This window comes from Adiantum capillus-veneris, chromosome 16 (genome assembly GCF_014529385.1).
Source record: "Adiantum capillus-veneris isolate H3 chromosome 16, ASM1452938v2, whole genome shotgun sequence".
Classification (NCBI taxonomy): domain Eukaryota; kingdom Viridiplantae; phylum Streptophyta; class Polypodiopsida; order Polypodiales; family Pteridaceae; genus Adiantum; species Adiantum capillus-veneris.
Genome location: NC_140946.1, coordinates 132169416 through 132193182, shown reverse-complemented (window position 1 = coordinate 132193182; position 23767 = coordinate 132169416). Strand labels below are relative to the sequence as shown.

The 23767-nt window shown below is 48.5% G+C and overlaps 1 protein-coding gene across 1 annotated transcript in view; it reads left to right on the top strand.

Moving 5' to 3' along the window:
• The window catches only part of LOC147439889 (uncharacterized), a 33335-nt gene extending 10861 nt beyond the window's left edge, over nucleotides 1–22474 (top strand). The window contains exon 7 of the mRNA XM_086485611.1: nucleotides 19532–22474. Coding sequence (XP_086341737.1) covers nucleotides 19532–22313 — 2782 coding nt within the window. The 3' untranslated portion in view covers nucleotides 22314–22474. The remainder of the gene's footprint in view (nucleotides 1–19531) is intronic.
• Nucleotides 22475–23767: the final 1293 nt, after the last annotated feature.

Genomic DNA, 23767 nt, shown 5'->3' with positions numbered 1-23767 from the left:
TGCGTAGTTGGCCAATAGCACATCGTATCCCATGAGACAAGTGGGTATCCATGTATCTTGGTCTCGTCACAAAACCATCTTCCGTAAGTTGGAGAAGGTGGTCTCTGTAGAAAGCCATCTTCGTGCCCAATTCTTGTGCTGGTTGTATCCATGTCCTCCTGGTGTCTAGCTGGGTCAGGTCTTGGCGGATGAGCTTGGTGATCTCCGATCGTGTAAGAATGAGAGATGGTGCATCCAATGAGTACTGGAATGGTGGCAGCCTGTCTATGCTGAACCCATGCGTCTGAAACCATGATGTCATCTCCCCATACCAGCATGTTGTATCTCCTTGTATGGCTAATTGTCGAGAGGACTCAAGTGCTATGCGAGCATATCTGTCTCTAGGAAGTTCCCATGTGCGGTTTATGAAGGAGACCGATCTGGTGAGCGCCTCCACCACTAGTGGGGGGGCCACTAGCTGTGCGCGGATAATGGCCTGTGGTATTGATGGCTTGGCTCTAATGAGCCGCGAGATCATAGAGACGAGAGGTTTCTCCATGTTCCCCCATCTGTCTGTGCGACCCGACCTCCCGTGGTGATCCAAAGAGGGCCCCCATATCTCGGCCGCATAGAGCAATGCTGAGGCCACCAAGGTGTCAAAGAGCCAGAGCTTCGTCCGGGGCTCCTGAAACTGAATCTGCGAACACATCCTCTCCAATCTACCCAGTGCTGCGTGGGCTCTAGTCAGTCTGGTCTCTGCTGCTCTTCTGAGTGAGAATGTGGGTCCGCTGAAAACCACTCCAAGGTAAGTGTAAGCGTCTGTGTACTCCACAGTCTCCTGGCCGTACGTGAATGTAGGTGTTGACCTTCTGATCCACTGTGGGGTTGTATTAAACACCATAACCTTGGTTTTACCAAGGTTGACAGACAAACCACTTTCGTGGGCAAACGTATGCAGAGTATCCAGTTGATGTTGCATTCCCTCTGGGGATTCGGAGATCAACACAATATCATCAGCATATAACAGAAGTGGAATCCATGTCCCTGCCAGCTGTGCACCTTTATCCCCATCGCTGTCAATGTAGTCAGAAACCTCATCCACATACATACTGAAGAGAGTAGGAGAGAGCGGGCAACCTTGCTTCACCCCAATAGTGGAGTGAACCGGTGGAGAAAGTCCCTCCGGGGTGCGTACATGCCCTACTACGGATCTGTACAATGCCATGATCCCCCAAATGAGCTCTGTGGGTACTCCCATTTCCTGTAATCTACGCATCAATCTAGCTCTGGGTACTGTGTCAAAAGCTTTGCGGAAGTCCACAAAGCTACAATAGATCCGTCTCTCCTGAGATCTGCCTTCCTCGATGATGGCCCTGAGTGTGAAGATATGGTCAAGAGTAGAGAAGTCTCTCCTGAACCTTGCTTGCCCAGTTGCACGCATTCCTTCCCTCTCTGCCCATGTACTCAGCTGTTGCTCAAGAATGGATGCATACAACCGTGCCAGTGTGTGCCCAATCATAATAGTGCGATAATTCCCAGGCTCCATGGGGTCTCCTGCCTTGAAGATAGCTACGATCGTAGATAGGCTCCAAGTGTCCGGTAGGCCCTCACACATGGCATGGTTAAACATAACTGCTAGAAGCTCTGCTAGTAGGTCTTTGGCATGCATGAAATGCTCAGCGACTAAGCCATCATGATCATATGCTCTCCGAGTCCTCATCTTGTCAATGGCTTTTTTCACCATCTCAGCGGTGAAAAAAGCATAGTTACATGGGACGGCGGGTCTGGGTCGGGAACGGGGTCGGGACGGCAAAAGTCAGGAAACGGGGAGGGGGGTCGAAACGGCAAAAAAAAAAGAGAGTTTTTTTGGCATTTTTTGACCTACACACATGCCACACACATAGAGCATCACTTTGACCATAAATTTACACTAAATAGACCAAAGAACACGAGTCATATAGGCTGAAATGTGCTAATAAAACATCGATGATCGATGGATACAAAATGAGAAGTGCATGCCACAAGGGCTGAAGAGTCAAAAAGCCTAAAGGACTTAGGACAAGCTTGAGGCCTCAAGGATAACAAAAAGTACAAAGGGCTATGTAGTAGGTAGAGTCGTAGACTCAAGAGTCTAGACTCGAGAGTCGAGTGATCAATGATCATCAAACTCAAGAAGTGCTCGCCTGCTGAATCTCCACATCGTCGTCGTAGTCGAGGTCGTCAGCAACGTATGAGGGCTCCGGCTCGGGAGGCTCGCATTGAGGCTCGAAATTCTCCTCTAGCTCCTCCAAAAGAGTATCGGCCATATATGGATTCTCTTGTGCCATCTCCCACTCAGTGAAAGGATCTGCCTTGTGTGTGATGCTCTTAGCAAGCATGCGCAAGTTAGCGCTCACAAACACCAAATCATTGGCCCTCTGAACGCCAAGGCGATTCCTCTTCTTAGAGGCAATGTGGCTGTACACACTCCATAGTTGCTCCAAGCAACTAGTGGTACATGCTTGGCTAAGGACACGAACAGCCAAGCGCTGCAAATGTGGGCCATCTCCTCCATAGTCCTCCCACCACAAAACCGAGCCAATCTTGTTGCGATCAAGCTGTGCATCTACACATCCATAGGAGCCCTTCTTTTGCCTGTAGTTGAGTAGCTCGTCTCTAATCTTGCGCCTAATGTCACTGCTAGGCTCAAGGCGCTCCAATGCAAGCCGCCATCCTTTGCTCACCTCCTTGTCGGTCTCTTGACGCCTTCCTTGAAACTCAGGGTCAAGCACATAGGCTGCCGCATGAAGTGGAGAGTAGTATCCATTCCACCTTGACTCACACAAGCCATGAATCTCCGCATACTGAACAGGGTTAGGCACAAGCTTCTCAAGTGCCTCTATCATCCGATCCATGGCTTCGTAGACTTTGCCAATGCATGGCTGCAAGCCATCCACCACTCGAAGTAGGTGTAGAATAGGCTTGACCATGGCGTCAAGAGTCTTCACCTCCTCCCACCAAGCGGCGTCGTCGGCCCATTCTCGACATTTCAATCCTATTGTTGATGTAGACTCCGGCATGGCCTGGAACTCATCACTGAGAAAGAGGCCCCTTAAGGCTCCGCCACATGTAGACAAGCGGCCTAGCATAAGCCAATTAAATGCAAATCTTGTCTCTGAATATTTGAGCAAAGACAACTGGCTCCTCTTTGAGAATTCATGGCGCACTTTTTGATGGTTGAGCACAAAGGAGACAATTCGAGAGGCGTCACCAATGGTGGGTGAAATCCATGACAAGTTCCCTATGTCCTTGAGGAGGTTATTGAGGCAATGCGCCATGCAAAATGTGACATGGATGCTGGGATACATGCCCTCAATGATAGCTCCGGCTGCCCTATTTGACGCCTCTCCATCTGCAACCATACAAAGGACATTCTCCGGGCCGGTGATCTCTATGGTGCTTGTCCACTCCGCAGCAAGCATCTTGGCGGCCTTGCCACTATCGGATGCATCATGTGACTCCACAAAGTACATCTCCCCCCGAGAGTAGGCCACCACCCCGTGGATGGACCGCTTGCGGGTGTCGCTCCATCCATCTACAAGAAGAGAGATGCCATTGGTCTCCCACAAATCCTTTGTTGCTTGGGCCGCTTGCTCCATGGCAAGCTTCTCTTTGTCAAGAAGGGTGGTGCGAAGCCTCTCCGATGAAGGTGGCACATAAGAGGAACCATATTCCCCTATTTTCGTAACCATGGTTCGAAAGTATGGAGACCTATCCACACAAAATAGAGCATGTTGCGTTAGTATGGAGAGTCGAGAAATTATAACCCATTATGAATACAAAATGGAAGATTGCAATGTGCATATGCCAAGGGAAACTCACCGCGAAGCATGGAAGGCAATGTGGTCGTGGAAGAAGAATCGGGCAACCGACCTATCTACCTCTTCCTTCAATTTAGGATTCCAATTTTCGTTGAGAGTGGTTTGGCGATGCGGAAGGGAAGAAGACGGTGTAGATCCATGGCTCTTGAAGGTTCGAGAGATGTCGTCAAGGTTGGCTTCCCTTTGCTCTCGCGGTGTCGCCGTGGCGGAGGGATCAACGGCAACAAAACGGCCCCTCTTGGCCGCTTCCGCAACCTCATACACCGTGAGTTTCTCAAGAAGATCCAACCTCTTCTCGCGAGCTACATGAGGGCAAAACTTCACCTCGTGACCGGGTTCATGAAGAAGATGGGCTCGCACTTTGTTTGAACCACCCGTTCTCTTGTATGGACATAGCTTGCACGTCCATGGTCTTGCACCGCCACCTTTGCCACGCGAGCTAAAGTCGACTTCATCCCACCACGACCACGTTTGCATGGCGGGCTTCCTTCGAGAAGAAGCGGCTTGAGAAGTGGAGTTGGCTTGAGATGACATGATGGTGGAGAGACTCGAGAGAGTAGAGCTTAGAAGTTAGAAGGGTTAGAGGAGAGCTTGTGTGGAGAGAGAGTAAAGGAGAGCTTCAAAGTGGGTAGAAGAGGGAGAGGAGAGCTTCAAAGTTCAAACTTGAGCCTTGAGCTTGAGGGAAATGGAATGAGCTTGAGCCTTGAGCTTGAGGGAAATGGAATGAGCATTGAGCATTGAGACTATGAGTATTAAGAGGCCCAAGGGAGCCTTTTATAGCCTCCCAAGGGCCAAGGCTTAAAAAATATGGCAGTTGTGGCTGCATAGAGCCGTTGCAAACGGTAAAAAACGGTCACTTTTTTGAATCCGACCCCGGCCGACCCGTGCCGTCCCCGTCCGGTCCGTCCGACCCCGGTCCGGCCCCGGCCGTCCCCGGTCCGTCCCCCCTGCGACCCGCCCGTCCGGCCCGTTTTCCGTCCGTCCCTCGGCGTTCCCAGCCGTTCCCGGCCCGGTTACGGCCGTTCCCCGGCCCTAGGGCCCGTCCCCCCCGTCCCCTGTAACTATGGAAAAAAGCACATGTGTGTGGGCATGGGTCGGGGGGGTTGGGGAGGGGCGGTTGTCCAGGTACTGTGTACAAGGTTGATGCGTACTGACCCCAGGTCTCTGTGGAGGAAATTGCAGGGGGGGGGGGGGGGGGGGGGGGGGGGGGGGACTACTCATGAAAGAGCCGCCATGCCTCCCGTGAGTCCTGACTCAAGAATAGCTGATATAGATCCTGCTCGAGTCGAGCCAAGAAAGCTCTCTTTTTCCGTCGTACTAGGCGTCGGAAGTCAATCTGTGACTGTTTGTGAGTGACATCCCCCAATAGCACCTCCCTCTGAAGTTTGGCTCTAGTCTGGCGGCACTCCTCATCGTACCAGCTGTTCTGGGGCATGCTTCCTGAGCGGCGGCTCTGCTCGGGCTAGGTTTGTGGGTATGCTTTTGCTTCTGCTGCCTCATGCAATGTCTGTGTCAGTATAGTAGTTAGCTCCTCCAAAGGTCGCCGCGGGTCCTCAGTGCATAGGCGTCTATAGATCCCGTCCATGTATACAGAATTCGTCTCCCGTGTGAATGTGTAGCGAGTAGGGGTTGCTACCCGTGGCCTGTGTGCTACATTGAATTGGAAAGAGATGGTCATCGATACCAGAGCATGATCTACTGCTACCCCGACCGGTCTGGGCCCAACTGTGAGATCTTGGATACTAGCGATGAGATTTGGCTGTGCCATGACATAGTTCACTGTGCTGGCTCCATGCCTGTGTGAGAAGCATGTAAAACCTCCCGTAGCAGGAAATCTCTGTAGGCCGTTCATGATGGCCAATCCATGTGCAGTGCCCATGTCTATCAGGTGTCGCCCATACTCAGTGTATTCCACATCGTGTGATAGTCTGGACAGGCCCATCTCCATGACATCTATCTCTCTTAGCATCTCCTCTGAAGTATCATAAAACACTGCCTGGTGATGGGCAGTCCTAGCATTGAAGTCCCCTAGTATGATAATGTCACCATCTCTAGAGAACTCCCATATGTCATCATCTAGAATAGAGAAAGGGGACTGTCCTTTGGGTGATGCATACACTGATGTACTCGGGGGAAAGTAGCAAATAGCTAGGTAGAGATATCTGCCTGTCTCTGCTTTCAATCTCACCCACATGTACCTAGCCTGTTCATCCGTGCGGGCTATATGTATCAGTGGCTGCAGATCCTCTCTAAATAACACTGCCACTCCCCCCGAGCCCCGTCCTCTGTTCTCTGAGCGTGTCTCCTGTTTGTAAGCTGTCTCCCACCTGTATCCACTGATGTGAGGCATGGGTTGCCCAGGGGCCTGGTGTGTCTCAGAGTAAAAGATGATGTCTCTTCCAGTAAAGCTATCCTCAAAAGCACCTACATCAAGACGCATAGATCCATTACAGTTCCAGGCAGCCACTTTGAGTGTGGTCCCATAAGTCTCGCACTCTCATGTGGAGCGTCGCTCTAGTATTACCACTTTTCCATCTCGGTAAAAGGCAATCTTGCCTTTTCCCCTTGCCGCTCTAATTTCCGGCATTACTTCCTGCATATGGGCGATCTGTGAGAGGGTGAGATCATCCCCGAGAAAGATGCCAGTCTCTTTAAGAGTTGGTTTTTTCTTCAAGAAGGACTTCTTCGCTTCCATGGAGGGAAAATGGAGGATGAGTGCTCTTTCTTTTGAGGTTTCTCCACTGCTTCTATTTTTCTTTATGTTGCCCACTCTCCATGCCCTTGTGTGCGTCGGCTCATGCACCCCCATCAAGGCTGTGAGTTCTTTTACTTCTTCGTCCACATTGCCTTTGTCTTTAAGACCGCAAATTCTCACATGTAAAGCGCGCATCCGTCTCCTTTGTTCCTCCTCCAGTGTTTGATTAATGATAGTGGGTGTGGATGTGGACGTTAACTCCTTGCCTTTTCCTTTCTTGGCCACCTTGATCCATTTCTCGGCTTCATCAACCTTTTGTTGAGTTTTGGTAAGAACATCCACCCAAGAAGTCGTCATTTCTTTGTGTTGCTCTTCTCCCTCTTTGATTGCCCGTACTTGCTCCTTGATTGTGTTGATTTCTTCGATTACTGAGGGTTGCAGTTCGCCCTCTTCCAGTGTGTTTCGTGATCGGGCTTCGGCGAGATCTTTCTTGAGCGACGCAATCTTTGCCTCTTGAGTCGTCACTCGGTCTTCCAACGTACTTATCTTGCTCTCTTGGATCAGCATGCGTCCTTCGAGTATGTTTATTGTGCCCCAGAGCTTGCGATTCATTTTGGTAGTGGCCTCTGTCATTTCCTCTTTGCACTTTTGTATGGCATCCTCTAGGGGGTCGGCTTTATCTTTCAGCTTCCTCATGCTTGATTGCCGTCCGTCACGGGGTCCCTAAGCGTACGTGTGCACCCACACTAGCAGCGGGCGCAGTGGCTGGGCGAGTGGGGGAGTGATAGAGTGCAAACAAGAGAGAGGGAGAGGGGGGAAGAAGGGGGGGGGGTAGGGGGTATCAAAAAGAAAAGGGAAATAAAATGATATATTAACGTATTCAAAACGCCAAATTAACCTATGAGACTAAGCCGATACAACATAGTGTGCTTGATACCATGTTCGGGGGGGAAAAAAAAAATAAAAATAAAATAATTATTAAAGACTTCCTACGTGTAGAAGAAGAGGGGGGGACATCCTACGTGTAAAAGAGGGGGGGGGGGGGGGGGGGGGGTTTGCGTGGTCAGCGTCCACAGCCGGTTCCTACTACTACTACTAGAGCACCTCAGCAGCCTACGGGTGCTCCCAGAGCTTCAATCCTCCATGTTCCCCCCTCTGCTTCAGTTCCTACTGAGACTGCATGGCAAACAGTGGGTCGTAACCATTCTTTCCGTCCTCGTCAGCAACCCACACTACATGCAGCCCCCAGTGTTAACTCTCCTGCTCCCTCTCAAGTTTCCGCCACTCCCTTACCCCCTGCTTCTCCTCGCCATTCTTCTTCTTCAGCCCAGGATCACTTACCTCTGCTACCAGCTCCTCCTTCACTTGCCATTCCCCTGCCCGTTCCTTCCCCTCTTCCCGAGGTTCCTATTCCCATGCAGATGGATCACTCATCGCTACTACCTCTCCCTTTTCCTCCTCTCCCTCTCGCCCTTACTTCCCCCCCTCCACCTTCTGGTCCACCCCCTCCCTCAGCCGCTCATACTTACGTCCCACGCAGTTTTCTCAGCTCTTGCCCTCTTTCCTGGGGCACTCATCGGGCTGAAATGTGCGGTGACTCAGAAGGACCATTGCGGGTGCAGCTCTACCTTATGCATCACAAGCTAGGTTGTGTTCCCTCTTTAATAGGCAGTCGCTCTCAGCCTACCCATTCCTTTTTCCTTCCATTCCATGCAGCTCAGGAATGGTCCGAGGATCAGGTTCTGCATTTTGTGCATGCACAAACTATGGCTCAGCTTCATTTATGGTTGTCTACTTCCGCTCCGGATGTATTGTCTCCACACTTCCCTTCATGTATTGGTGCTATGGAATGGAGTGATGTTTATGCTTGCTATTCATTGCCTATGATCATTCATGTATCCTCAGAGGTGGTGCTTCCTATGTCCTTGCGCATTTGGTGTGTCAAAGCTGCAGCATCGGTAATGCAATGTAAACAAGCTGAGGTCCGTAGTTGGTGCAATGAGACACCATATTTTAGAGAGGGCTTGCGGGTTGCTTTCCTCCCGCCCGAAGCTCACCCCTTGGATGGCCCAGCTGCCTCCAAGAAGATGCGCAGTTAGTCAGATGCTTTACCAATTCTTTCATGCAGACTATGGATTTACATGTAGTTTCTTGGAATGCTAATGGTTTACATACTTCTCGGGTAAGAGGTTCACGTAAGCTTTTACTTCGCAGAGATTTACACGCTCATGTAGTAGGCACTGTTGATATATTACTAGTACAGGAGCATAAGATTGCCACTCCCTTTGGTAATCTCATGCCCTCGGGCGCTCACACTTTTTGGGAGCCTGCTCTGGGCATTCATGGACAAAGTTGCGGTGTATGCATTTCAGTGGGGCCACGTTACTTGACATCAGTTCAGCAGCATGGCACCCTTGTCGCATGCAGAGCAATCTATGTTTCTATCCGGATTCGGGACTCTATCATTGGTTTTATGTCAGTCTATGCACCCACTACTCCTCGGGAGAGAGCTACTTTTTGGTCCTCCTTGGTTGCTGCTCTACCTGTTGTAGACTCTTGGGTTGTTGGAGGCGACTTCAACAACGTCGAGAGCGACTTTGACTGGCGATGGATCACTCCTCCAATTCTATCATCCATTTCTCCCGATGAGCAGCTAGCTTGGGATCGATTTCTTCTAGCTATTCAAGTTGTTGACGCTTGGCACATACCTTCTTTTGGTCACCACCCTACTACACTTCATTACTCGTGGGGGTTTTAGAGATAGCAGGGAAGTTTATCAGATTGACTTGATCGTTTTTACATTGGCCCTTGGGCAGCAGCTCTAGGTGGATTTACTACTATTTGGCGAGGGACCAGCCTCTCAGATCATTTACCCATCTCATTGTTTATCTCTTTCACTAAATCCTCTGCACAAAGACGAGGATGCCGCATCCCTGACAATGTTCTCACCACTGAAGTTTTGCAGCAGCAGATTCGTGACTTGTGGTCCACGAGTGCTTCTTATTGTGGTCCCCCTGGAGAGTTCCTTGCCCATTGCATTACTCAGTCTAGTATTTACTGCCGTGATCAAACTGCTACTATTCATCGTCAGTTGAGAGTACGCGAGTCTTATCTCCACATTCCTCTTGGTTCCACACAGCGCTTGCTTGAGGAGTGGCCTCAGGATGCTTATCTCGCTGCTAGACAGACAAAGCTCACTGAGGAAATTCGTCGCGTACAGGAGGCTAGGTCTGAGTTCACTCATCATGCTTCAGTATCTCATTGGATAGCTAAAGCTGATCGAATGAATAAAGACTTCTTCGCTGCGCATAAAGAGCGCCCTCTTGGCACCACCCTTCGGACTTTGTGCGATGCTCAGGGAACACTTCATATGCATCCTGATGTTATTCTTGATATGTCTGCAGATTATTTTGAGGCATTGTTCATTGCTGATGTATGCATTACTGAGGTTTTACTTGCCCGTGAGCAGATCTGGCATCACACCCGACGACGTTGTACAGACACTATGACAGAGATCTTGTTGGCTCCATTCACACTTGCAGAGCTTTATGCTGCTATCGAGAGTCTAGATCCATCTTCCTGTCCAGGCGAGGATGGCCTCACTAGAGCTTTCTTTTTGACCTATTGGGATGTATTGCATATACCACTGCTTCGTGGTTGTCAGGATATCTTTGCATCAGGATATATGCATCCGGATCTTTGTTCAGGTCTCATATCTCTTATTACGAAAGGGGGTGACACCACTCAGCTCCGCCAGTGGAGACCTATTACCCTACTCCCTTCGGTCTATAAGATATTAGCGTTACTGATCAGCCATCGCTTGTGATTGTTCTTACCAGATATTATTCATACTTCTCAGACAGGCTTTGTCATGGATCGATGCATACTGGATAATATCTTCACTTTTTATGAGGCAGTAGAGTGGGCCAGATCATCTTCTGAACCTCTCGCTTTTTTCATCCTTGACTTCGAGAAAGCATACGATCGTGTTGAGTGGGAGTTTCTCGAAGGATCATTAGCCAGGATGGGTTTCCCTTCGAGATGGATCTCAGGAATTTCCGCCCTCTTCAGGACTGCCAGCAGTGCTATTACTATTGGTGGTCGTGTCAGTCGCAGTTTTGAGCTCTCTCGATCTGTCCGTCAGGGATTTTCTTTAGCAGCATATCTGTATGTGTTTGTAGGAGAGACTATGTCCGACTTTCTTCGTGCTCAGAGTCATGCATTTCGTGGCTTGACCATGCCAGTACCTTCAGCTCCGAACCTTATTGATCAGGAGTTTGCTGATGACACTATGCTGATGTTGCGCTATTTGCTAGCAGCTCTTGATGCCATGCGGGAGGCCCTGGAGGTTTTTTGCATTGCCAGTGGTGCACGCATTAACTGGCATAAATCCTATGGGTTATTGGTTGGCAGTGATGACATACCTACTTGGGGGGTAACTGATGGTTTCACATGGCTGCAGCCGGGTCAGACACGCAGATATCCGGGCTTTCAGGTGGGATTTGACGTTTCCTCACAGCAGCAGTTTGCACCCGTACTACAGTCTATTCGTAGGAAGCTATGTCATTGGTCTTCACGTCATTTGTCGTTGGCTGGCCGTACATTGGTCACCAACCAGGTCATTCTGGCTATAGTATGGTATACGGCCTCCTGTTCTGGTGTGATAGCTCAGCTCCCCAGACTCGTGCGGAACTTTTTATGGAGTGGCACAGATGGGACTACTGATACTCGTGCTCGAGTTCGCTGGTCCACGATTATTCGTCCTAGGTCAGCGGGCGGCCTTGGCATTATTGATCCAGAATTACAAAGCCGCGCCCTTCTTACCAAGCTTATTGTTCGGGGTCTTTTTCCCGGCCAAGAACCTTGGAAGATGCTTCTTCAGGCCGCTCTTTCCACAGCGACTCCACGCCTCGGCACTAGAGATGGCCATACTTGGCAAACAGGATATCGTTTTCTCTTTACGGATGCCCCCTTGTGCACCAGCACTCTCTCACCCTTCATCCGATCGCTCCTTCAGATTCGGGTATCCATGCAACGAGCTATCATACGCTCACCTCCCTCATGCTGTGAAGAGATTGAGCGCCAGCCTCTCATTTGGAATGATGCAGTTCTTGATTCTTCGGTTAATCCACCCCGTCAACTTGGAGAGAGGACTCACATTGATTGGGCTGCTTGGGACACTGGCCCTGCTGCCTCTATGCGGTTGTTTCATGAGACACGTATTCTAGATGCAGATTTTGTGGCAGAACATTATGACATTGGTCGCGGGGTAACAGACAGACTGCTTGAGATTGACTCCGCCATTCCTTCACAGTGGGACGCAGTCATGCGAGGCACGGTTCAGATGCCTCCACATTGTGGCTGGGAAGGTCTCTTTGCTCAGAGCACTCTCTTATTAGTTCGTTTTGACACCATGCTGTTCACAGTTGAGACTGACTACTCTCCGGGGATGCATGCTAGATTGACATATGCTACCACCTCTCCGCACCTTGTCTACCGTGGCGCTCGATGGGAGGCCATACGAGTAGTTGGCTCCCGTGGGAAGCGTCGTTGTGTTGACCCCCGTTTCGATTCCGCTGATGCTGCACTTTGGAGGCTTTGGGTGTGGGAGGGTCGTGCCCTATCTCAGCTTTATTGGGACCCAGGAGAGTGGCATTGGCCTCACTCTAACCCCACTGGTGCACATGTATCATTCTTTGAGTACACTGTCAGAATTGGAAGATTCGCATTGATGAGACAGCACCTAGAGCAGCCCACTCGTATGCGTTTCTGGTTACATGCAGGTCTCTCCCATGCCTATCTACAGCAGTTTTGGTCAGCCATCTGGGATTTACATGTGGCTCGTCGTATTTCTTTTTTCATGTGGATGATTGCACATGCAGGACTTCCAGTTGGGACTTGGCTAGCTTCTATGGGTCACGATCCGTTACGTACTTGCTGTCCTTTGCGACTACTTGAGTCACCTGCACACTGTCTTTGATCATGCTCATCTTCTCATGTAGTGTGGCTAGCAGTTTGCTCTTTACTTAGCAGAGCTGGTGTTCAACATGGATTTCTCACTTGGGGATCTGTCTCCTGGTTGATGCCGATGCCCGGACCGCATCTTTTCTACGAGGGCTCAGACACAGATCCAACTCTTATGCTGTCCAAAACCCTCTCTGAATAGACAGTGAAAGCGGCCTCGTATCTCATAGTATACTGGGCAGTGATACATGTAATGTAGTTTTGTCTGGGGCTCTATCTGGCACACCTGACAAATCTTGGACTCAACGGGTACTCCTCTAATATTTGCTTGTCTCGATCTCTAGCTGATGTGCATATCTGACCAATAGCACATCCTATCTTGTGGGATAGTTGAGTTTCCATGTATCTTGGTGTGATCATAAAACCATCCTCCGTAAGTTGGAGAACATGCTCTCTATAGAAAGCCATCTTCGTATTTAACTCATGTGTAGGTTGTATCCATGTCCTCTTCGTATCCAACTAAATCAAGTCCTGTCTCATGAGCCTGGTAATCTCTGCCCTAGTGCGGGCGATGGAGGGTGCATCCACAAAGTACTGAAATGGGGGTAGCCGATCCATACTAAAGCTGTCACCAGCGTGTGACTACTATCTATCCTTTTTGTTGATTTCTTTCTTATTATCTATTTACTTTCACTTTTTGGAAACACCCCTCGGGAAATCTAACTGCCCTGCATTGCATAGCTAGTGTGGAACTGTCCACAGGGAGTCCAGGCCTGAGGGCAAGAGAGCACTAAGGTTGGACAAGGACTATGGGCCAAGTGGGGTCATTGACTAGCCAAAGTGGAATCCTTTGCTACAGAGGCTACATTTCAGTTTTGGATGTGGCCGTAGTGTACAAAGAGGGTCGGATGACCTAGAAAGATACAATGGCAGCATCTCCTAAAATTTAGGGAACTGCTATTTTGGGACCTGAAAATGTGTTGACGTCATTACCTCCGGAATGACAAGGGGAACATTTTCTTACTCTGCCGTGAAGTCAACTGGGCAACCGGTTGGGATATTTTTAGGCGGCAATCCCGAAACGGGAAAATGCTTGTAAATGTGCCAAGTGGCACATTCTGGTGCAGTTTCTAATGCAAGAGAGAGTTGGTGCTGAATTTTAAGCTGGGAGAGCCTCATTTTCAGTTTTTGTCACAGGTTAAGAGCTGTGGAGTGCTTGCTTTCCCTCTTATGCACAGTGCGGTGCCAGGAGTGATGCCCTGCACGCTACGCATTGCCCTCTCTCTCCCCTTTGGCAGTATGTTATGCCCCTCTAGTGGGCTCTTCATTTGACCAATGTACAGTTGTGTGGGTTCATGCGCGATTGCCGAGGCAAGAGCCTCTTGCACAGGTACTGGATTAGCTAGCGGCTAATCCCCCCGCAGGTACATGTGAATTCGGAGAGGTTTCACGCCAGAAATCTCGTCCGATTCAGAAATCTCGTCCGATTCAAAGGGCAAGTAGCCCTACAGGTGCGGGAGCTCGAGGACTTGCTACGGATGCGACCGGCATGCGATACGGAGCCCGAAACAGTAAATTACAGCCTGCTGTGTATTTTTGCAGGTTTAGGGTTTTGGCCCTAAACAGACCCTAATACCCCTAGGAGGTTCGGGGACGCAAGGGGACCGCTGTACAGGTGATCTGGCGCATTTTCAGGGCTGAAAACAGAGAATTCAGCGTGCTGCAGATTCTCGCCAGGTTTTGCAAAGTGCCCGTATGCGTCGGGAAAGTCATTTAATGCGTGGGAATATTGACCGTGAAGGGTTCTAGTATAGTTATGTTGTCGAAATCGGGCTGGAACAGTGGAAATTCTGCCGAGTTTGTGCGGGGCAGCTTGTAGGGAACCACAACGTTTATTCCCTCTTTTGAACAATAAAGAAATACCGAAAGGTGCGCCTAAGTTAGGAGCCAATCTGGTGTCCGTCTACTCATACAGGTGCAATCTAGCAGTCTGTATCCCTCTCCCCTTTGTTGTGTCTTGAAAGTACAGGTAAAATAGACGACTAATAATGGGTGAAAGCTAAATCAAGGTTTGAAGTAAAGTCTACCGCCCTTTTTGGATTGAACAGGCCGGTTTCAAAAGCCATGTAGCTGAAACCAAGATGCCATCTCTGCATATCAACATGATCTATCTCTCTGCAATGCTAGCTGTCACGAAGACTCTAGTGCTAATCGAGCATATGTCTCTAGGGAGAGCCTAGGTGCTATGCATAAATGAAACTGATCGAGTGAGTGCCTCCACTACCAATGGAGAAGCAGCGAGCTCTGTCCTAACAATGTCATGGTACTAAGGCCTTGGCCCTAATCATCCAAGAAATCATAGACACCAAGGGCCTCTCCATACATCTCTATCCACCAGTACTGCCAGCTCTGCTATGATGATCAACTGAGGGGCCCCATATCTCCACTCCATACAGCATGGCCGAAGTGACCAGAGTGTGAAAGAGCCAAAGCTTTGTTTGAGGTTCGTGGAACCGAACCTGCGATCATATCCTCTCAAGGCTCCCCAATCTGCATAGGCTCTGGTCAAGCTCGTATCTACTGCACGCCTTAGGGAAAATATTGGACCATTGAAAACCGCCCCAAGATAAGTATATGCATTTGCATACTCTACAATCTCTCGAACATATGTAAAAGGAGGGGGGGGGGGGGGCGGACCTCCTTACCCATTGCGTCGTAGTGTTAAAAGCATAGTTACCCGGAACACGGAACGGGAACGGCGATGGGCCTCTCTGCGGAATGGGGGAATGGCAAGGGGTTTGAAATGGGAATGGCACGGAACGAGAGGCATAAAAACCACCCAAATAATGAATTTTTTAGCGTTATGTGTTTGAATATTGTGATGTGTGGCGCCGTAGTCATATAGGGAGAGAGCTTGATCCTTGAGGGTTTGAGAGTGAGAGCCTGAGAGAGAGGCTTGACTCCTTGAGAGCTTAAGAGAGTGGGTTCATTTCTTGAGACCAAGGGATAGAGAGCTTGAGGGCAAGCCCAAGGGAGAGAGCTTCATAACAGGGGGGAGAGAGAGAGCCTTGAGGCTTGTTGCAATTGTGAAGGAAAGGGGTGAGGAGGGAGCATTTTATAAGGGTTGCCAAAAAACAAATCCCCCTAGAATCTGCCCCTTTGTGACCATTGGAGCTTGGGGAAATATGCCCATTTTCTGCCATTCCGGCCGTTCCACCCCGTTTCGTCCCGTTCCGGTCCACACGTTCTGGTACCAGCTTGTCATACGGAACGCGTTGCCGTTCCGGGACGTTCCCTGCAACCTCAACCGGCCGGAATGCCGTTCTGACTTTCTAGACCTTTGGGAACGCATTCCCTGGTAACTATGGTTAAAAGATCATTACTTTGGTCTTACCAAGGTTCACAGACAATCCACTGTCTTGTGCAAATACATGCAATGCATCCAAATGACTTGCATCCCTTGTGGAGAATCTGAGATCAGCACAATAACATTAGCATATAATAGCAACGGAATCTACTTCCCTGCAAGCTTAGCACCTCTATTGTAAGGTGCTGCGGAATGAATGTTGTTCTTTCTCAAGATGAGTGTTCCATATTTTGCTCAAGGTTCCTTTTAGTTCTTATGTAAGCGAGAGCCTTCCGTTCTTAATGAGAGTGCTATGATCACGAACAAAGTGAGTGGACACTGTGCGTGCAAGTGTATGAGACTGAGATAGAGAGAGAAGAGAGATACGACACTAGAGACGTAAAACCCTCCTCCGAAGGCCCCACTCTCGTTGGCTAGAGTGGTCTACGATTGATTGCACAAACTGGTACAAAGTGTATGCATGTGAATGATGCAATTCGAGGCTATGTCGGTGATGACGAGACCGACCTAAGGGCTAAAATCTGCAATTTTTTATTTGCTGTCCAAAATTCGCTGCTGGCTGAATTCTGCTATGGTAGAAAATGCTATGAAAAATGCTGATTTTGCTGAACTTTTAAGGCTGAAAATCTGCTGCTGTGTCGGGGTCGGAATGGCTATGAAAAGAGGGCTGAAATTCACCTGCTGCAATGGCCCAAAGGCTGAAATCTGAGGCTGCTCTTGCTAGGACCAAAAACACTAGGCATGGGGGATCTGTTGGCGATGGCAAGGGCTGAAAACGCTGATGTTTGTAGATTGCCGGCGGTGAGGCTAATGCTGAAAACGCAAGGCAGAGAGGGAGAGAGAGCCTAGGCGATTTGATGAGAAAAACACTAGACTTGCTTACTTGATGAAAAAGGCCAAGCCTCCTTCTTGATGGAAATCGCCCAAGTGGTTGGGGGGTCTTGCTGAGAGGGAACCTGTCGCCGAAGCCTGTTGTTCTCCTTGCTCATCTGCCATTTAGTGCTAAGCTTGGTTTGCTTATATATTACCTACTTTCCAACAAAAGTCACTTAAAAATAATAAGTGAAAAATGTCAAAAATAGGTAAAATATGCTAAATCACTGGAAAATTCCCATGAAGGATTCTGATGGATTTTGATGGGAATGCTCATGATCATGCTGTGTGCAACGAGAGGATATGCATCTACATTAAGTGACTGGGCATGCACGGTCTACGAATAGACTCACAAAAGTGCCAGATCACTTCTAATCTAGACTGACTGGACTAACGGAACCCTTGTTATGGTGTAGCTTGTCCACGGACACATAGGGTTGGATGTGTCACGTGACATCTATCACCCTCTGTCTGTACATAATCTGAAAACTCATCTACATATATTCGAAAGGGAGTCGGAGATAGGGGACATCCTTGCTTCACCCCAATAGTGGAGTGAACCATGTCGGACATGCCCTCAGTAGTGCGTACATGCCCTACCACTGTCGTGTATAAAGCCCCAAATCGGCTCTGTGGGCACTCTCGTGTCCTGCAATCTGCGTAAGAGTCTGACTCGTGGCACTGTATCAAAGGCGTTTCGGAATCCACTCAGCCACAATAAATCCTCCTGCCATGGTGTCTACCCTCCTCAATAATGGCTCTGAGTGTCAAAATCTTGTCAAGAGTGGAGAAACCTCTCTTGAACCCTGCCTGTCATGCTGCTCGTATGCCCTCTCTCTCTGCCCATCTACTCAACTCATGCTCAAGAATTGATGCATTGAGCCTAGCCAAAGTGTGACCAACCATGATGGTGCGGTAATTCCCGGGAAGCATAAGATCTCCAGGCTTGAAGATAGGCACAATCGTAGACATACTCCAAGTTTCAAGAAAACCTAATACTTGGCTCTATCAAACATCATGGCAAGAGGCTCTGCAAGCATAAATTTGGTATGGATGAAGTGCTGTGCTACTAGACCATCATGATCCTGTGCTTTTCTTGTCTTCATCCTGTCAATGGCTTTTCTTACCCTCTTAGCACTAAAGAAAGTACATGTCTCTGGGTATGCTTTTGGAGGGTCAGGGCTCATGCAAAGACTGCCCCGATGTTGTATAGAGAGACGTAGCATATTCCCCCCATGTCTCTGTGGAAGTGATGGTTGGCGGTGGAGAGTGCTCATGGAAAAGCCTCCATGCCTCACTTGAGTCCTGACTCATAAACAATTGATACAAATCACGCTCTAATTGAGATAGGTAAGCCCTCTTCTGTGGTGTCACTAGGCGGCGAAAGATAATCCGTGTCTGTCTATGTGTAGTAGTACCCATGAGCACCTCTCTCTGTAATCTCATCCTCGTCTCTCTACACTCCTCATCATACCAACTGTTCTAAGGCATGCTCCCAGATTGTCTGCGTGTAGGCTGGCTGTGGGGATATGCCTCTGATGCTGCATCATGGAGCGTCTCTGTCAGAATCTGCGTGAGCTCGTCTAGTGGCTGTCCTGGCTCTTGGGTGCATAGCTGCTTGTATATCTCATCAATGTACACGTGATCCGTCTCCCTGGTGAAGATATATCGAGTATGTGTGGAGACCTCTCCCAATGGAGCTGTGTTGAACTAGAACGATAGAGTGAAAGACAAGATAGCATGATCAACTGCTACCCCAACCGGCCTAGTTCCCACCATGAAATCCTGAAAGGAAGGAGTAAGTCTTGGCGGAGCCATAACATAATCCACTGTACTAGCGCCATGCCGATGTGGAAAGCATGTAAAACCACCTGATGCAGGGAATCTCTGTAGGCTATTCAAAATGGCCAATCCATGTGCAGTCCCCTTATCAATCAAGCATCTGCCATACTTAGTGTGCTCCTCATCCTATGATAATCTAGACATGCCCATTTCTGTAACATCAAGCCCCCGCATCAACTCCTCTGAGGTATCATAGAATTCTGTCTGGTGATGACAATAATGCCGGAACCATATCCGAATAACCCATGCCCAAAAAAGGCCACAAGTGGCACTCCGGACTGCACAACACCTAGATTCTAGAGAAGCCTCAGAAGGCCGGGCACAACCACAAAGCAACACTCACAATATCTAGACGGGAAAACTCAAAAGATGACCTGCAAAACTCTTAACAGATCACGCACGTTTTTCCCAAGGAGTGTTTCACATGAAATTTCTCAGCATTTGGTATGAATCCTGCCGCTTTGTCTTTTTTCCCTCATGACATAGAGTTGTGTAAAGTACAGTAAAACCTTGCTGTGCCGGCGCCTGCCTGTATGGGGCTGAAGGGCAGTTTTGAGGTAGCAACTTGCGTGGTCAGTCAATCTGGATTGCCATTGGCATTGTCTGAGGCGGCTTGTCTGGTAGCCCAAGCAAGCGCTGCACGCAAGTGACTGTGAGTAGTGTGCTCATATGCATAGGCTTTGTGCATGAAAAGGCTTCATTTTGACTCCAGGCCTGGATGGACACCATGGTCTGTTTGTTCAGCTGCTTCAGCTTGTACTTATCGGGCAAGCTGTGTAGACGTTAAACCTCAAGTGCTTCTTGGTTATGCCGATTGTTCTATTTATGTATCTTACATATTATCTTCAAGTTTTGGAAAAATATGACTGTGCTGATCATTTTGTAAAAGTTGGGCTCTTTGTCATAGTTGTCTATTAGCTCTTTGACTTGTTTGAATGGGTTTCATTGCAGGGTCGGTGACAGCCGAAGCAAGCAACTTGCACATGAGGCTGCGGAGGTGGGTGATTTGATATCGCTTGAGGCCTTGAGTAAAAAACATGTGGATATCATGGCTTTGGATGGCTCGGGTCGCGCACCTTTTTGGTATGCTGAGCAGTCTGGTCAATTCAAAGTTGTGGAGTACCTTAAAGAACAAGAACAGTCAGTGGGGAAAAGAAGGGCTAGGGAGAAGTCAAAGAGCAAAGGTAGACGGTCTGCATCAAAGGGTGATCCTCAATCAGTCAATGTAAGAAGTGCAGTTCAAGATTTTTGTAGTTCAGATGCTTCACGAGAACAGTTGGAGCTGCCACAAACAGCGGCAGTTGAAGATCCTGACATTAGATTGCAGGTCCTTCAAGAAAGGAATTCTCGTCTGACTCTTTCTGGGACAGCTGACCAGTCAGCGAAGGAGACGCTAAACACGACACATGCGAAAGAAAATTTTAATGTTGATGCAGACTGCTCTATGCCATGTGTCGTGGGGCAAGATACTGAGATTAGTAGGGGTGCCCTAAAGAAAGAGCACGATTCTTTGCTCCCTCCTACTAAGGAAATCAATCCCTTGGAAGCTGAAAGGAAGGTTACACGCAGGAAGAAAACTAGAGGAAAGAAAAGTCAAGCAAATCAACAATTTTCTGGGCAAGACATAGCAGCAAAAAGTGGCATGCAAAGCCCTCTTACAGTTTCTGAAAATGTAGTAGATGACTCCCAAGTCCATGCTGTTGAGCAAGTGCTTGTTGTCTTAAAAAAAGAGAGCTGCAATGAGGTTGTTTCTGAGTCACTTGCTGACTCTGATGAAATCAGGATAGATAAGAGCACTTGCGAGGGCTCCCCAAACCTTACTGTGTTGAGTGCAGGTGAGAAGAGTCCAGGGGATATAGCTACCTGTGAAAATCATGACCAGTCAAAACATGCCAACAAACTTCTGCAGGATGCCTTGGTTTCTGGTGTTGTGGAGAATTTAGAGGCGGCTATACGAACCTGCACTGCTCCCGAGTCTGGTGCAGATGATACATTGTTGAAAAAGGTTCGAGCAGCATTGGCCAAACGGTTGAAACGAGTAGAAAAGTCTGCTCAACTGGAAAAAGAGCTATCAGCTGCTGTGCAGGAAGGGAGCAGCTCCCGTTTGCTTGCAGCAATTGTGGCTATTGAGAATGTGCCGAGGTTTGCTGCAGCATCCTCAGAAAAAATTACTGAAGCCAGGAGTGTCTTGCTTGAAATTCAAAAGAAAGAAATTTTGGCTGTGAAGGAAGAGGCGTTAAAGAAAGTTATGTCTGGCTCAGATATAGAAGCTGCTTCAATGCCCTTAGAATGTGAGAAAGATACAGGAGATGCTGCTGGAGAACCTCGTCTGGTGAAAGCTGGAAAAGTCAGGGGCAATAAATGTACTGAGAGTGTCTTAGGTTCTAAGACAGAGCCTTCTGAAGCTCAGATCAAGGAAAACAGAAAGGGGTGGCAAAAAATTGACATTGAAGGACACTCGAACACTACATTCAAAAGAGAAGACAATGATGTGCATAGGTCGCTCATTGAAGGCGACTTGGTTAACAGTGGATGCCAAAAAGAAAGAGGGGAAGGACAAACCCTTAAAGTTTTATTGCAACCCCTAATGAAAGTTCAGGATTCGTCTGTGTTTACAGGGTCAAAAAGTGGGAGAGTTTTGCCAGATGCAGTATTACGCTTATCAGGAAATACTCACGCCACAGAAGAGAGACCTCCACTGCTCCCTACTCCTCCAGCTTATACAGCTACTCCTTTGCTCAGTGACCATGTTGCAAGATCTGTAATTCAACCACCACGCCACAGAGATCAGCCTGCACTCTTGTTGGAGCGCACCCCAATCACACCGCAGCTGTTTCACACAGCTAAGGGTGCACCATATGGACACAGCTACCGAGAGGTTCTTGAAGGAAAGGATGATGTCTCTGAGGGGTGTAGCTCTTTAAAAGATTTTGGCTCTGAGATTAATGAGCTTGGTCCTTCTCATATCTCTCAGCTGTTTCCTCCCTGTTCTTCTCCTCAATTGTTCTCAGCTAACAGCGACCCTCTTTGCTATAACTCCTGGTCATCTGGATACTCTGAGCAGGGAGGTTCTGTGTTTAAGCCAGGACCTTCACTCACTAATATAGAATCTACTCACTTATCAGGGGACTTTGTGCCCTCTTCCACAACCCTTTTCAGCTCTGCATATGGAGAGAGTGATCAGTTTTTGAGTGGCAGTGGATTTGCAGGCTCACATTTCTCTGTGGCTCTTCCATCTCATCATAGGCCAGTACATTTACAAGCCTCGGAGAGTAATGGTAGTTCGCTTCCTGCTTTTGTACAGCAGGCATTATCATGTACATGTGATGATGATGATGATGGTCAGGTGAAGTCGGTTAACAGTGCATCGTGGATGAATTCTTCTGCTCTCTGTTTTCCGGAAGAATTGCAAGGAAACTCAAATGCTGTGAAGCACTATGAGTCTTTTGGTTCGCACCCTGAGCCATTATTATTCAAGGAAAAGACAAGGCAGTTACGTTTTCTCAATCAGGACTTTCAACACTTGTCTCAAGTGCATTTGCAGCAGTCAGGCATCCTCGACACGTCTTTGGGGGTTTCGTGTAGCGTATGCCTTGATAACCCCAAAGATGCCACTCTTATATCCTGTGGGCACCAATTGTGTAAAGGATGTGCAGAACAGATGCATAGGTTGCACCATCATTGTCCTGTATGTAATCGAATGATTGAAACAGTTCTGTCTCTCTGCTCTTAAGCCTCTGGCAGCCGTCTTTAAATCACGAGCAGTTTAGGGTCCCTTTGTACAGTGGATAATCAATTTTTGCGCTAGAGGTTGCTTGAGTCTAAAGATTTCACAAATGGCAGTTTTTGTTAAAATTTGCCAGTAATAGAAATGATTGTTCTTGCTGGTAGTCTTCTTGATTCTATTTAGATTTTTCTGCACTAGACTTGTCTAAATACGTGTCTGAATTGTCAGCTTTAGAGGGAATTCCTACAGGAACATCAGCAAGTGTGTATTCAGTTTCTCAGGGTTACATTTGTTTTCCATCTCGATAGCTGTTTTTCCCGTCTTTTCCATGCAGTTCAGAGGAGGGTTGATGTTTTCAGTGTTGATATATATTATATTACGCAAGAGCGGGTGCTGAAAGGTTGGTCTGGATTTGGTAGAAAGCCTTCTGTTTAGAAAAGTGTGTGAGTGTGTGTACATACATTGCATAAAAAAAGTGTGTATACATACATTCGTGTGTGATTTGTGGCAAACACATTTTTAAAAAATAAAAAGAAAGAAAGAACGAGACTCGAAAGGTTTACATTGTAGTTTATTGTCTGTAGCACCATAGCTGTATGTATATTACGCTCTTGGCATGGAAATCTTTGGTTTGTACACCCCACCACCCCCCCCCCCCCCCCCCCCCCCCCCCCCCCCCCCCCCCCCCCCCCCCCCCCGGGCGCCCCTCCTCTCCCCAAGAAAAAGATCCTTCTATTAGTTACTGAAAACTGCCCATGGGGCTACAACCACCTCTGCTAGAGAGGGCTACAACAAACATAAGGGGGAGACTCTCCCTATGAAAAACAACATATGTACAACGAGGCTAAATCAAGAGATGGGAGGAGGGAAAAGCCACACAGGTGAATGGTAGTTCCATCTCAACACACCTTGGACCGTGGTGAAGAAAGGCCAAGGGTGCGAGAGTTGAAGGAAAGCCTCTCTACGCTCCCGCATGCGGTTGGAGCTGCCCTGGAGTCTCTCGAATTGTTCTCTGAGAGTGTGGATCAGCTCTAGCCAAAGATCTCGAATAGTCTCTGTTGGTGGTACAAGGCGAGCCTCAAAGATGCGGAAGTAGGGGGCCCGCCAGATGAACCAGAGTGTCAGGCCGTAGATGAGCTCCCAACTCACCTCTCTCACTGCACCACTCCTGTGGACTAAGCTCTGTAGCAGGCTTGAGTGGAGGTCGACCCCCTTGCATCGCTATCACCTTGTTGGTGGAGGATAACTCAAACTGAAGTGTCGGGCCCGTGAGAGTGGACAAAGCAGCTGCCGTGCCCTGGAAAGAGCTGGCATCAGCCGAAGGACACGAAGCCAAACCTACTGTGCCAAAGGACAGTCCCAAAGACAATGGTGTTGACTCTCCACAGGATGGTCACAAGCTGCGCATGTTGCAAGGAAACTCAAATGCTGTGAAGCAGTATGAGTCTTTTGGTTCGCAC